Genomic DNA, 15,744 nt, shown 5'->3' with positions numbered 1-15,744 from the left:
GTAATCCATTCTTTAGAGGGAAGACAAAATGAATTTTTTTAAATATTAAATGCTTTTCTTTCTTTTTAGGTTCTTTAAAATATGTGAATCAGGTAATGGGACAAAAAATAAGTCAAGCGCAACTTACTATTGAATCTTTTCCTAAATTTCGTGGAGTGGCCTTTTTAGAGATGGCAGAGCTGTTACCCATCTACTGACCTAGCAGGATTAATTGCTGTATCTCGTTTTTCCACTGTTTGCTCTTTAGCAGCTGAAGAGACACCTAATCTGCCTCCTTCTCCACCTCCGTCACCAGCCTCAGAACAGACTGTCACAGTGGAGGAAGGTAAGGCCTGTTGGACTTTTTGAGGTTTGTCTTCTGGTAAAGTGTAAATGGGCATCAATCCATAAGCAGTGGACTTCAGTATAGGTTAGTACATGACCCAGCTGAGAGCTGTCTGTTTCAAACAGTCAAGAAGAAACAGAGACTCTACATAAATGTATAATCATTTATCTATACAAAATCAGAAGTAGAGGAATATGGTAAATAAGAAAAGGAAAAATCACCTTGATCCAGGAGAAGGTAACTGTTTAAATTGCTCAAATAGCTACAGAGAACCAGTTCATTTAATTAATGTAAAATGTTTTGACAGAGAAGATACAATCCTATCTTATAAGTGACTGAACAAAAATAAATTTATTGGTGAAATTATAAGGAAGTGTTGTCTGAAATTGTCTCTGTTTTGCTCACTATTGTGCTGCCAAGGACTTCCCTAGGGCCTGGCCCATAGCAAACTCTCAATAAATATTAATGAATAAATGAAGAAGTCAATGAATGAATTTGATATTGAGAGCAGTGAACTGGAAGCTGAGATCATGACTTCTTTCCTGCTGAGACCTGTTATTGTCTATGAATATATTTATGCTTTTATTCAACATAAAATGCTATGTCAGCTTTTCAGTTCCAATAAAACAGAGGGATGCCTTTGAAGAATATTCATTCAAAATCTGAGCTGAGAGGCACTACTGAAAAGCAAACTATTACTGGTTTTCTGACTTAGATCAGTTAACTTTTGTGTATTGTTTGAGTTACAGGCAAAGACAGAGAAGAGCGATAGCTAAAGTTTTGTTTCAATATAATTTAGTTTTCAGATAGCAAAATCAGAATTTTAAAGCTATTCCATTTTATTCACTTACTGTTTTATTTATTTTCGTTTTGTTGTCCCTTTTAGCAATTATTTTACTGGGTTAAAAATTGAACAATGTCACAAAAGAGTCATTTTTTTTATAATTTATAATTAGGTTCATTTAAAATATTCTTTGAGTTCCTCAATACAGATTTTCCAAGTTACAGAACTGTAAACTATCAATAAACATAATTTATTTATCATCACAGATTTATAAACCTAAACTTCTTTTAATGAGGTTTTTCTTTCTTAAATTGAGGCCTTTTTCTAATTTACTGCCTGAAATAGCATTAACTGAGCTAAATTATTCTAAAGAATAAAAGAAAATTTGGGGACTATAATTAGTGGATATAATCGGGATTATTAGTCAATTTCCTGAAAATGTGATTTGATCTTTTCCTTTATAGATTTGAAAGATTTTTTTTGTCCTTATTTTCATCCATTCATTGACACATATTTGCGGAGCACCTACAGTGTTCCCAGCACTCTTTAAATTCTAAGTATACACTAGTGGGCAAAACAGACGTGATCCCTGCTTGTAAGGAGCACAGAGTCTGGTGGAGAACAGCAATCCAATAAATAAGCTTACAAATAATTTCAAGTTGGATTAGCACTAGGAAGGAAAAGAATAGAGCTTTAAGATAGAACAAGGGAAATCTTGTTTTACTGGATGGTGAGAAGACAGTTAAGGAGCTGAGCTCAAAAGCATGAGGAAGAGTTGGTCAAGCAAAGATGCAGGGAAAAGGACATTTGGGGTGGAGAGACCAGGACATGCAGCGGAACTCAGGTGGACAAGAACATGAAGTGTTCTAGCAACTAAAGACTTCGCATGGCTGCTGGGTAGTGAGAAAGGGGTTGAGTACTGAAGGAGTTGAAGAGTCAGCAGTAGCCAACTTGGTTCATGAGCCTGGATTTCACTGGGGATGCGCTGGAGAACTTTCCATGACAGCTGTACTTCCCTCAGGCCATTGAAAATGTTTCTGAGCCTCTACTTAAAGCCTTTCAAGTATCAGAGAATCTTCTTAACTCAAGATGGTCACTTGGGTATGATGTTCACTCCAAAATCGGCTGGAAAGCTAGTAATTTACTCTTCTTACTCTTATATGGGAGTTGGAGCGGAAAGGGTAGTAGGATCCGTCTATCCGCCTGGGAATTCACCCAATCTGCTTTCTGATTGGTGCTATCGTGCATATAATGAAAATATAAATAAGTCATAAGTCATAGAATCGTTTTCATATTTTGATACACTTTCCAGAGTAACTATTTCCTTATATTTCGAGATTGCTTTCCCCAAGTTGTTTTGAGTATATTTGGGGAAATTTTCAATTTACTTCCTATTGAAGATGATCCAAGATATTTTATCCTTAACATTTTTCAAACCAAACTTGTATTTTTATTGAATTATTACTTTTTATTTTTTCAAAAGAAAGCATTAAACTCTATGAAGGCCTAATGATTTGCTTTTCAAAGGATAACCATTTTTTACTTCTATGAAAAAAATATATGTCCTTTATAAACTCTACCTCATTAATTTAAAAGATCAAGTAATATTCTTATATATGTGAAAGGTATGGGTCTAGGTAATTCTACTTGCCATGTCTGATTTTAGGCCACCCTGAAAGCATGTATGATTTTTTTTTAGGTTTTGTTTATCAGAAAATAAATAGTGAAAAGTTACAAGACAGGATTCAACTCTTCAGTTTTTCAAACCAATTGGTTTGCAAAGACCTGGGAAAAATTCTATTAATGTATAGCTCATAGCAGGTTGGGTGGAAAAGGAGTATGTGGGTTTTTCATCTGCAAGATTTTTTTTTTACCTACCTCAACACACCCTCAAGGAAACTTTAATCTAAAGGCATGTGACTGCCAATTCATTTATACAAATGTAAGAGAGCTCTTAGATTAAATTGAGTAATTCAATGTTTTTGAGGATGTGATTATTTTTATGTTATCAAAGGTTTTTAAGTCTGTTCTTTCCCAAAGGGGAAGCCTGAACGCTTCCACCAAAAATAATTTAAGATGTTAATTACTGTAAGTTATGAATATTCATTTATTATAATTGATGTAATAATAATTCTCAGAATGTGTGCTTATTTGGGGAAACAAAGGGATTTTGATGGCAAAAATAAATCAGTAGCACACTTAAAAGGAAACTCAGGTACAGTGAATCAATTAATACTGCACTAGTTGTCATGTTTTCAGATTAATCTCCTTTTTCTTTTTGGCCTAACCATAATAGTTGTCATTTGGACTGAACTGTTAGAATTTGGAAGCCTGTGCAAGAACAATGGAATCATCTGAAAATAGAACCAGGAAACTTTCTGCCCTCTTAGGTTTGCTCCAGAATCCTAGGGTGGTGTTTTCCTGTGTCAGTGATGTCGTAAAGTTATCATTGCTAATCTGAAAGTATTTTTCCTTCCAACTCACTCTGGGCAGCAAAAGCTTGCAGAATGGAAAGGGCTTAGAGATAGTGGAGAACAATGTAAGTAGAGCCAATTGCCCCAGGTGGTGGGACAGAAGCCGCGATGCCAGGTCAGGCAAAATCACGAAGTCACTGATACCCCAAGAGACTCCGTGTCTATTGCAAAGTGACTTCTCACTTGTACCAAAGGGTACAGACAGACCAAGGCTGGGTTTTATGTGGCAAATCTTACTTTAACTCAATATAGAGTTTCCAATGCTTTAAAAAAAAAAATTGTACGAAAACAAATCAGGGAGATGTACTCCTCCACTGAAATCAGGTAAGCTTCATTTCTGAATATTATCATTATGCAACAGAACTATGTAAAAGTCCGAGATTCATCAGGTAACCATATCCTTTGAAATATCACATTATCAAATGAAATAGAATATTTCATGGTGAAAGCAGAGTCCCTCTCCCAAAACAGGTGTACTTTTAGTAAAAGGAAACATTCAATCCTGACCATAAACGACAAAACTAACTTATGAGATGAATTTACTTTTTATAAATCTCTCAAGTCTGGCCTTGGTGTATCGAATGAATGGAAAGCACAGGTACATGACAAGTTGAGTATATCGAAGACAAAGATGCTAACATACATGGAGTCCAGCATCACACTTGGCATTTTCTCAGACATCTCCTCATTTAATCCTCCCAGCAGCCCACAGAGATAGATATATTCACTTCCACTTTTTGCCCCTGGATGTCATGGCTAGTAATTCAGGATTGCAATCCAAATCTCAGTCCCTGCAGTCATAGCCCACTGTGTCCCTAAAACCATTCTTGGTTCTTAATGTAGGGCTAAGAAATGGACGTGATCTTCCAATGAGGGTTTTTTTTGTTTAAGCTCCTGGACCAATTTCCTTTTTTTTTTTTTTTTGAAACCATACCAAAATAAATAATTCATTTACTTATAATTAGTATGTATCCCACCTCCACTGGGTGTGAACCAAGAACACCTGCCATTCACGATTCCATAGCAAATAAGATCTATTTCTTTTATCATTATTGTTGGAACCAAGCACACTGGTTGGTCTTAGCTAGCCATGGTCCTCTTAGTATAACTTCCCTAGCACATCTCTGCAACTTGTAGATGGCCTTGAGGCTCATAGGTCCGAAACAGAGACTTGGAGCACCTACAGCTAATAGTACCAAGACTGGACTTTGCCAGACACTCATTCTTTTTGGAGTTGCCTGGCCATACAAATACTACAGAGAAGCTCCTTTTCACTGCAGTCCTTAAAGTTTTTTGCTGTTTTTGTTGTTATCTGTTTCGAGTCAAAGTTTTCAGAATAGAAAATACTGTTTCTTTGAAATGTTACAGATCTGAAGCAAGACTCTGTACTGTTTTCACATTTTGGCACTTTCGAAAACAAGCAATGGCAACAAGAAAGAGGAGATCAAAATCTTCAAAAGGCTAATGCATTCAAGGAGTATTGCCTTTAAACTACCAGCTCTCAGCTTTAAATTCTTTCATTTTACATTATAGTTAACCCCTACTCCCCAGAAAACGTTGAAAAGCAGAGAGACAAATATGCCATTTTCACTTATTGATAGTCCATGCAATCTATTGAGCATATTGGAAGTTTTAGAAGTAACTTGCGTACATGAGGTGTTTAGAGCCTTAAGGAGTCCTGGAGGAAATATGAATGGCTAGGACATGTGACAAGCCCGGGGCTTATGATTCAGCCAGTGTTGTAGGCCAATTATCTCAGTCAATTATCTGCTCAGCTGAGAAATCGTGCCGAGTTGAACTAAGAATATCAAATGTAATTTTAGTCTTCTGCTACCCCCTGATATAATAAGCATCATGGCTGAGAAAGTTCTGAGCACCCAGCCCCAAAAAATGTAACATGGAACAATCAGTAAATAATGTGCTCAAAAGATTAAAAGCATTCCCTCTATAAAATGTTATTTTAGTATCCTTATGATTTCAGATTTATTTCCAGTTGGCAGGACTTTGTTGCTGAAAATTAGTTACTGCCCTAAAAATACAGTGCATTTTCAAATAAATGCTCTAATCCATCTGCTTAAGTTTTGATAGAAATAAAAATTATACAGATAGATACACAGACTTTCAGTAAATCTTAATCATTCTTATTATTGAAAGTTATGAAATTTAAAACTTATTTCTCTCTATAAGTAAACAAATAGTGATTAGCAAGTTCAGTAACCTGTCATGTAGGCCTGAGATGTAGTGTGCATACCACATCAGAAGCTGAATATTGTTTGCTGTCATCATCCTTAAAGCTCACGAAATATACCAGAATCCAAGTGCGAGCAGACTAACCTACACTTGTGTTTTTAAGGACATATATTTAAATAAGGCTGATTTCTAAGCCAAGACACTGGAAAGGATAGAAGTGAGAGCAGTTCTTTTAGCATTTCAATGAGAAATATGCACTGAGGGTTTAAAATATAAAGACAGCCAAGAGCCAGAGGTGCAAATGAAATCACATAGAATAAAGTCTTGGTGAATCTGAATCCAGCTCTGTGGAACTTCTCAGCTAATTATATCACTTTTATGCTTTCAGAAGAAAAAGAAAAGGAAATGATTTATATTATTAGGGACTTTCTTAAAACCGTCTACCTTCACAGTCATGCAAATGAGAAGCAGTGTTAGAAGGAACACCGCTAGGATTTGGCACCCAAAGAAAGATCTAAGGAGCTATGCCACTGTGCTCTCCTTAGCAAGACAGGAAAGAATAATACACTATAGATTTTTCTCAACTGGATTGGAATTAAAAATGGCTTTCTGGTGAAAGTCATTAACAAAAAATTAAATTAACCAAAGTGCTAACTATGTGAGCATCCTAGATAATTAAGGCTGTGCTTCAAACAGGACTGTTTTCCTCTGTAATTGTATAGCATCAGGTCCTAACACTTTTCTTCTTTTTTAACTCATAAAAATATTGACAGAAGCATGAAAAGAACCTGCTTGAAAACATTTCTTCCAAATACTGCTTTTGTATTGTAATGCTTTGTTTCTATTCCAGTGTTTTTGTGGTTATTCTGACTTGTTTGAGGGGAATGTATAGACCATTTCTATTATGTATACAGTAAAGGGTGTTAGCGCATTTGATTTATTAAATCAATGGCAAGGTTACCTAAGGCATAGTGTAAATTCAGTGGCTGCTGAAGCATGAAACATTCACTCTCTCCCATCCTCCATCAGCTTGGTCTTGCTAATTCCCCTCCATCCCGCTCTGCTGGTTCTGTAGCCCATTGTGTCCTTGTGCAGGTGTTTGTCTCGTTCGTCTGATCTTGTGTCTGTCTTGTCCAGTTCTCCCTGCAGTTTCTTCCTGTGTGTCTGTTTGTAGATGAAGGGGCTGAGGATCAAGTGGGTCCTCTACACAGGTTCCCCAGCCATGAACCTGCCACCAGCGGGGAGAGGCGTAGGCTCCTAGCCCCCTCCATCTCGGTATCTGTGCCTGATGATGACCCTTGCAATTCCGATGAGGAGTACTATGAGCATCCTTTGTTCAGCTCACAATGGACTACCTCTAGTGTGCTCCCCAGTGTCCCAGCGCAGAGTGCAGAGGCCCACTTAGGCCAGGAGAAAGGTGAACCAAGCATGGTCCCTTTTTGCTCCTCCTCCCCAGCCTGCAGCTTTGACCACATGCATCATACTAAGTGTACCTTTGTATGTGGGGTGGGAGGGGAAAGAGCCTGTTTTTTCCACATGAAAGTGAAGTCCCTATATAGTTTGTATGTCTAGCGAAATACCTCATGTACAAGAAGCCTTATTTGAGGCATGTGAGTGTTTTCTTTTTCTGTACCATTGCTTCTGAGAAGAAGGCAAAAAAGATGGGGGAGTGAAACGGAGGGAGCAAAAGGAGTTCAATTAAAGTTTGACTCCTTTCTGCTCCCTGTAAATAAATCAGTGGGGGAAGAATATATCCTCTTACTCAAACTGAAGAAGAGGATCCTGTATATAATTTTTCCTCTTTGGATACATAATATTACTAGGACCAGACTTAAATAGAATTAGCCTTCTTTTTAGTGCCATGTTAATACAATAGCTCTTTAGAAGGGAAAGATTGTGAATCTGTTTGGAACAGAATTAATGTTACAAAATGAATGTATTTCTCCAAAACACTTAATCCTCTACAGAAAGTAGAGAGGCTCCCCCGGGTGACTGAATATTGGCTAACATCAGCAGACCTGGGCTAAAGTGAAGGAACTGATCCACAGCCTTTGTCATCATCCCACCCTCATAAAGCTAGAAGACCCTAGTGTATACCTGGCTGTGATGAGAGTAAAAAAGGTGGGCGGTGGGCTGCAATTTATCTCATTCTAATTAGGTAGTTTTGTAAAGGAAAACAAAATTAGAGCTAAAAACATTTTTTGCATAGGTGAAGAGGTTATTCTCAAATAGGGAGAAATGACTTGTTTGCATGAAGAGTTTATTTTCATATGAGACAGCATTTAATGTAAGGGCCGATAGTTCCAAGGCAACAGGGAATAAATGCATAGCTTACCAGCTACATTCATGATAATAAACTTCTTCAAGGGTGCTTTGGAAAACAAAGAGCCCCAATGGCTCGGACACTCTGACAGAGAAATCTAACCCATACTAAGTTCTTCCAATAGCGTGAACTTACCACAATTAAGAGAAATATGTGAAATTTTGAATAAAGGACAAGTGCAGTGGAAATAAACATGATTTATAGGAAATAAGGAAAGGGAAAGCTAAAAGGTTATGTAGATTTGGAAAACATGTCGATTAAATTGATTAGACTTTATACAACAAGGTGACTTTAAAAGTCTCATCATCTGTAATCAAAATCTCTAATTCTATGCATTGTAAAAATGGCCTTAATAATAATTTGGAGTCTGAAATTTTAAAATGTTACTTACATAATTAAATGATAAAAATGAAAGTGGTTGGGTGCTAAATGGGAGGAAATAGATGAAGTATTTCTCTCCCCTCCCCCACCCAAGAATTTTAATATTTCTCAAAAAAAAAAAAAAGAAAAGAAAAGAAAAGAAAATTCCTTTCCTTTCCATCTGTCGTCTTTCTCACCGGGCCATTTAAATAACGTATAATTGTTTCATGAGAATTTCATAAGAATCTTTCATATGGAGAACTATAAAACAGCTTATATATCTCCCTCTGATTTCTTAAGGAATAAAATGGGATTTATTTTATTGGTATTTGAAGTGCAAATGAGAAGCAAATAAACACGACAATTCATGGCCTTCATAAGTGTGCTGTCTACATTTTAATTGTTAACATTTTTCCATGTGGTATACATCTTTTGGGAGGATATTTTGGCAGCTTAGTTGCCATTCAGTTATCTTGGTGGTTTTGTTTTGAATTGCAGAAATAAGACTTTATAGGTAATATGCACATTTTCTTATTCAGGACCAAAGAGAAGTATACATGAACTACATTATTGGTATTTTAAGGGTTTCAGCAATAGGGTAACAGTTGTGTCCCAGAGGTAGACTTTTCTAAGTGGGAAGATTACATTTTACCTGGACCTTGTTTTTCACAATATTTTGCTTACCCATTCTCTGATACCACGTGATGCAAGGAAGGTAAAATAAACTGAATCAGGAAGTCATTTGCCTTAAAAATATTAAACAGATTAAAGTACAGTCTGAAGCTTTAAATAGTATATACTTCTGCTTTTAAGTACTAAATAAAATAGTTTTGATGGATTCCATGATAAAGCTGTTAAGGTAGTTGGTGGCTATCATTTTGAGACCAGGTGTTTTTTTAATTCCCAAAGATTCTTTACTGAAGTTTGCATGGTTTAAGTAAAGTAATAAGAAATTCATATGTAGGGGCTTACTGCATTGGAGAAAACAGCAGGTGTCTAACAAATGTAAAGGTATTTTTCAGTACATCTATGCATCTATCTTTTCATGATCATCCATCGTCCAGCAGCATCATCTCTTATTTCCAGCGAGCTTTCTATACGTGTGCCACTTCCTGCCATTTCCACCAAGGGTAATAGAGCAATAAAACCCTTTCAGCTCTCAAGTTTTAAAAAAAACAGTCTTTTATCAAGAGTGTAAAAGGCATCATTATTAGCAGATTATATATAATAATTTCCCAAGCAATACATAATGCACGTTGCATTAGAATATTAATTTGCTCATCCAAATGGGAAAAGAGGTTCTGGTGAGGTCAACATAATGGAGCTGAAAGTGTTCCTTGAGTGATATTTCTGCCATTTTGTGTATTGTTCTGTGGTCATGATGTCAACATCTTTTTCATCCCTAAGAAGAAGAAACGCTAGAGGGAACAATGGCTGAGGAAGAGAAACCTGCCACTCTTCCTGGGAAAGAGTGCGGGGCTGCCAAGGCCTCAGACCAACCCAAGGGCCTCAGTGAGGGCCAAGTGGAGTCTAGTGCGGAGGCCCAAATAGTTCCTGAAGAGAGTGCCCCAGCAGGGGCCCCACAGGAGAAAAGTGTAAAAGAGGTCTCGGAGGTGTCTCCAGAAGTAAAAATCCCTTCCTCTGCTGGGGAAGGTGTGTCTTTCCTAGGATTTGCATGTGTTTTGTTGCAAATGATCTCTCCGGCAGCTTACCAACCTGATGCCTTTCCAATGCTATTCCATTGCTTGGTCTTCTCATGGTCCCAAGACCACTGTTTTAGGTTTAACGGGCAGAGTGTGGCTTGCACAGGTGCTGTGTGGCAGCTAGGTTTTCCACCGCTGCAGCTGATTCTTGGTTTTACTTTGCCATGATACGATACGCTTTGCGGCCAGGCTGACGATGCTGTGTGAGCTTTTTGTCCGCCCCCTCATCTCAAGTGTTTGCCAGTCACATTGCTAATACATGTATATTTTTATTTTTATTTTTGAGACAGCGATTCATATGCTTTTCTTTCAAATCGTAGAGTTGGATTTTGGCACATAGAGGCTTAAATGGTAGAATTGTTTTTGTTTGCAACCGCAGTGTGCTATATTTTTTATGCTTCGATGAATACTGGTTTGGTTTCCTTAAAAGCTCCTGCTGATGCTTCTCATATCATTTCCTCTCCGTGGCAGCCAACCTCTTTGACCATCACCATATCTCTTGAGTTTTCATTCATCTAACCTTTATTAGAAGTTCATAAAGTATTTCTTTTCTATTGTTACAACAGGACACACAAGTATATAAGGTAATGATGATCCATACACTTGCTCTTCGAGAGATGACTGAATTTTCTTATTTGCCCCAAATCTTTTCCAGATAATTACATTTAGCCCTAAAGATCACAGTGAAATACCTGTGACAAAAGTGAGACTCTAAAACCTTTCGGGTTAGTGAACAAACCGAAATTGAAAAAAGAGTTGTTTAATTTCTGGGAAGCATCTTTAAAGCCAATACTACTTAGTGTCTCATCATTAGTCATGTTCCACAGAATGAGGTCATGACCAGGGAGAGAAAGATGTTATAATAACTGACTCTTTCTGAAATGTGTATTCACATGACATCCCAGTATTAACAATATAATTTAGATTTTCTTATATCTGTCATGTAGATTAACTAAAATGATTAGGAATTAAGGATTTTGAATTTGTGGTACAAATTGATTTGTCGACTTTTAGGTCATATCATATAAAGTTAATAGCAAATATTTATTTACATTATAAATATTTATATAAAATATATTTATAGATAAATATCATAAATATTTATTTATATTCCTGAAATTTAATCTCAGATGATCTCTAAAAAATTATGTCAGTAACCTTTCAGTGTTCAAAAAATTGGCCCTGGCATGTGTAAATCAAGGTAATTGAAACTATTGATACTTATTATAAATTAATTGGCACTCTGCCCATGGCCTGCCAGTTCATTTTTAAACGAGAACAAAAATGAAAAGTTCAGTAGACATTCATCCTTTTTCATAGTTAGTTCTTAATGTATTTTTATACGGTAATGTTACTGACTTATTCAATATTCTTTAATTTATGATTTTTGTCTGTAGAAGGCACATGAAATTTTTTTCCACTACAATATACATGACATACTATTTAGGAAAGACCAAATAAAGGAGAAAGGAGTATTCAAACTACACACTTAACTACAATTCCTGTATGCATAGATTCTCAACAGGAGTCCATTTTAGCAGTACAAATATATCTCAGTCCTGACATTTTCATATTGATTTTTAAATGGGTAGCATGCTTGCATGTTCCATAGTTTCATTTTGTTTTGTTTTGTTTACCCTACCATTCATTTGTCATTTCAAAATATAATTTTAAGCTTACTGCCTGAAAGCACTTGCCTATTATTTGTTTAAAAATCAACCCAATTACTTCAGGTTTACTTCCAGCCTCGAAGATGGAGTTCCATGATCAGCAGGAATTGACTCCCTCCCCAGCTGAGCCATTGGACAAGAAGGAAAAGGAGTCAGAGGAACAAAGTAAGCCTGGTGAAGACCTTAAACATGCTGCCTTAGCTTCTCAGCCTGAGACGACTAAAACTTCCCCTGATAAAAAGGACACGCAAGGCACAGAAGAAGAAAAAGCACCCACCGCCCTGTTTGGGCATGCTCTTGGTGCCGGGCTGGAAGACATGAAACAGAAGACAGAACCCAGCCTGGTGGTGCCTGGTATTGACCTCTCTGCAGAGCCCCCAGCTCCAAAAGAGCAAAAGGACTGGTTCATCGAAATGCCAGTAGAAGCAAAAAAAGATGAGTGGGGTTTAGCTGCTCCCATATCACCTGGCCCCCTAACACCCATGAAGGGAAAGGATGTGTTTGAGGATATCCCCAAATGGGAAGGGAAACAATTTGATTCTCCCATGCCAAGTCCCTTTCAGGCTGGAAGCTTCACTCTTCCTTTAGATGTCATAAAGAATGAAATAGTTGCAGAAGCATCACCCTTTGCCCCTGCCCTATTGCAGCCAGATGACAAGAAATCTCTGGAAGAAACCAGTGGCCCAGTGACTGCCAAAGATAGTTCTAAAGCTGAAGAGCCTCATAAGGATAAACCTGACAAAATGGCAGAAGCACCAGCCTCAGAAGCAATCACCTTACCCAAAGATGCCCACATTCCAACTGTGGAAGAATATGTCCCAGAGAAAGTATTAGGAGAAGGAAAAGGGGCGATAAAGCAAGAGAGTGTGCAGAAAACAGAGATCTCAACCCTCAGTGGACAGGAAGCTACACTTACTGAAAAGGAGTCTCAGCTAAAGCTTGAAGAAAAAACGACCATCTCTGACAAAGAAGCCATGCCAAAAGAGAGTGAGCCCCCCAAACTGACAGATGAAGAAACAGGCATAATTCAGCCCTCCGTGGAGCACACCCTCTCGAAAGAAGAACAGAAAGGCCAAGACACTACCACAGATACACTAAAACAGGACTCATTCCCTGTAAGTTTGGAGCAAACAGTTACAGATTCAGCCATGACCTCCAAGACACTGGAGAAAGTCATGACCGAACCAGCTGCAGTAAGTGAACAGAGTGCAACCCAGGACCTTTTTCAAGAAAAAGTTGCTGATAAAGATCATAAGGTTGAAGGGGTTGGGGCTGAAACGTCAGCTGAGCTTGACATGCCATTTTATGAAGATAAGTCAGGAATGTCCAAGTATTTTGAAACATCTGCCTTGAAAGAAGAAGTGACAAAAAGCATCCAGCCAGGCAGTGATTACTATGAACTAAGTGACACAAGAGAAAGTGCCCAAGAGCCTTTTGATACCGTATCTCCTGCATATAAAAACGGTGACAAGGGACTTCAGGCAGGTAAAGAACCCCAGCCCAGTGCTCCAGCACAAGAAGCAGGGTATAGCACTCTTGCACAGAGTTATCCATCTGAGGTGCCTGAAGAGCCCAGTTCTCCTCAAGAAAGAATGTTTACTATTGATCCAAAAGTGTATGGGGAGAAAAGGGATCTCCACAGTAAGAATAAGGACGACTTGACATTAAGCAGGAGTTTAGGACTTGGTGGAAGGTCTGCAATAGAACAAAGAAGCATGTCAATCAATTTGCCCATGTCTTGCCTGGATTCCATAGCCCTTGGATTTAACTTTGGTCGGGGACATGATCTTTCTCCTCTGGCTTCTGATATTCTAACGAACACTAGCGGAAGTATGGACGAAGGGGATGATTACCTTCCAGCCACAACCCCTGCACTTGAGAAAGCCCCATGTTTCCCAGTAGAAAGCAAAGAGGAAGAAGAACAGATAGAGGGAGAAAAAGCTACCGGAGAGGAAAATGCTCAAGTTGAGACATCGTGTGAGTCACCTTTCCTAGCCAAAGATTATTACAAAAACGGCACTGTCATGGCCCCCGACCTGCCTGAAATGCTAGACCTGGCAGGCACAAGGTCAAGATTAGCCTCTGTGAGTGCAGATGCTGAGGTTGCCAGGAGGAAATCAGTCCCATCAGAGACTGTGGTTGAGGAGAGTAGCGCCGGCTTGCCCCCTGTCACTGATGAAAACCATGTCGTTGTTAAAACAGACAGTCAGCTGGAAGACCTGGGTTACTGTGTGTTCAATAAATACACTGTCCCACTGCCATCACCTGTTCAAGACAGTGAGAATCTGTCAGGGGAGAGTGGTTCCTTTTACGAAGGCACTGATGATAAAATGCGAAGAGATCTAGCCACAGACCTTTCGCTGATTGAAGTAAAATTGGCAGCTGCCGGCAGAGTCAAAGATGAGTTTGGTGCTGAGAAAGAAGTATCCCCACATATCCCTGGTGACAAATCAGTACTGGGTAGGGAGTTTGATCAGGAGAGGAAAGCTAATGATAAGCTGGATACTGTACTAGAAAAGAGCGAAGAACATGCTGATGCAAAAGAACATGCCAAGGCAACGGAAGAGGCCAGTGATAAAGTCGAAACATTTGGATTAGGAGTAACCTACGAGCACCCTTCGACCAAAGAACTGCCCGTATCAAAAGACACATCACCTCCTGCGGCTGAGAAAGCTGAGACAGGTCTTAGTTCAGTCCCAGAGATAGCTGAGGTGGAACCATCCAAAAAAGCTGAACCAGAACTGGATGTCATTGCACAGAAAGCTGACCAGGGTCAATTAGATGTTAAAATCAGTGACTTTGGACAGATGGCTGCAGGACTGACCATAGATGCTGGAAAAGCAATAGAACTTCAACTCGAAGCTACACAAGATCTCACCCCCTCATCTGCAGTACCTCAGGAGGGAGATATGTTTCTGAGTGTTGATCCTGGCCACATGAAAGAAGGCACTAAAACCAGTGAGACAGAAATCAAGGAGAAGGTGGCCAAGCCTGACTTGGTGCACCAGGAGGCTGTGGACAAAGAAGAGTCCTACGAGTCCAGTGGTGAGCATGAGAGCCTCACCATGGAGTCTTTGAAAGCTGATGAGGGCAAGAAGGAAACATCCCCAGAATCCTCTCTAATTCAAGATGAGATTGCCATCAAATTGTCAGTGGAAATACCTTGTGCACCTGCTGTTTCAGAGGCTGATTTAGCCCCAGATGAGAGAGCTGATGTCCAGATGGAATTTATTCAGCAGCCAAAAGAAGAAAGCAAAGAGGCCCCAGATATATCTGTCACTCCCTCCGATGTCACTGAGCCATTACCTAAAGCCATCGGGGCTGAACCAGCAGAGGCTCAGAGTGAAGAAGAAGAGATAGAAGCCCGGGGAGAATATGATAAACTGCTCTTCCGCTCAGACACCCTTCAGATTACCGACCTGGGAATCGCAGGTGTCCGGGAGGAATTTGTGGAGACCTGCGCCGGTGAGCACAAAGGAGTCATCGAGTCCGTGGTAACCATCGAGGATGATTTTATCACTGTAGTGCAAACCACAACTGAAGAAGGGGAGTCAGGTTCCCACAGTGTGCGTTTTGCAGCCCTAGAGCAGCCTGAGGTGGAGAGGAGACCGTCCCCCCACGCCGAAGAAGAGCTCGAAGTAGAAGAGGCAGCCGAAGCCCAGGCAGAACCCAAGGATGGCTCCCCGGAGGCTCCAGCTTCCCCTGAGAGAGAAGAGGTTGCCCTCTCAGAATATAAGACGGAAACCTATGACGATTACAAAGACGAAACCACCATTGATGATTCCATCATGGATGCTGACAGCCTCTGGGTGGACACTCAAGGTGTGCATTTTTTTTTTAAATTTTCTACTTCCAAATAAAATCCCATAACCTAATGGATTTTTTCGATTTTAAACATTTTTTAAAATGTCCCTT

General features: G+C 39.1%; 1 protein-coding gene across 23 annotated transcripts in view; it reads left to right on the top strand.

The window, feature by feature from the left end:
• Nucleotides 1-15,744, top strand: part of MAP2 (microtubule associated protein 2) — a 73,677-nt gene that overhangs the window by 25,698 nt on the left and 32,235 nt on the right. For 7 of the 23 annotated variants that reach the window (XM_047084396.1, XM_047084395.1, XM_047084393.1 and 4 more), the window contains exon 3: nt 248-325. In XM_047084396.1, the coding sequence (XP_046940352.1) occupies nt 248-325 (78 nt within the window). Of the gene's footprint in view, nt 1-247; nt 326-9,863; nt 10,110-11,892; nt 15,652-15,744 lie in introns of those variants that run through there. The other 16 variants (XM_047084380.1, XM_047084378.1, XM_047084374.1 and 13 more) reach the window with 11 other exon arrangements.

The sequence above is a fragment of the Lynx rufus genome, unplaced genomic scaffold (genome assembly GCF_022079265.1).
Source record: "Lynx rufus isolate CCGP_SWC_20201006 ecotype Redwood Valley unplaced genomic scaffold, mLynRuf1.p SCAF_2, whole genome shotgun sequence".
Classification (NCBI taxonomy): Eukaryota; Metazoa; Chordata; class Mammalia; order Carnivora; family Felidae; genus Lynx; species Lynx rufus.
Note: the sequence above shows the minus strand (reverse complement) of the source record. Positions and strands in the feature narration are given on the sequence as shown.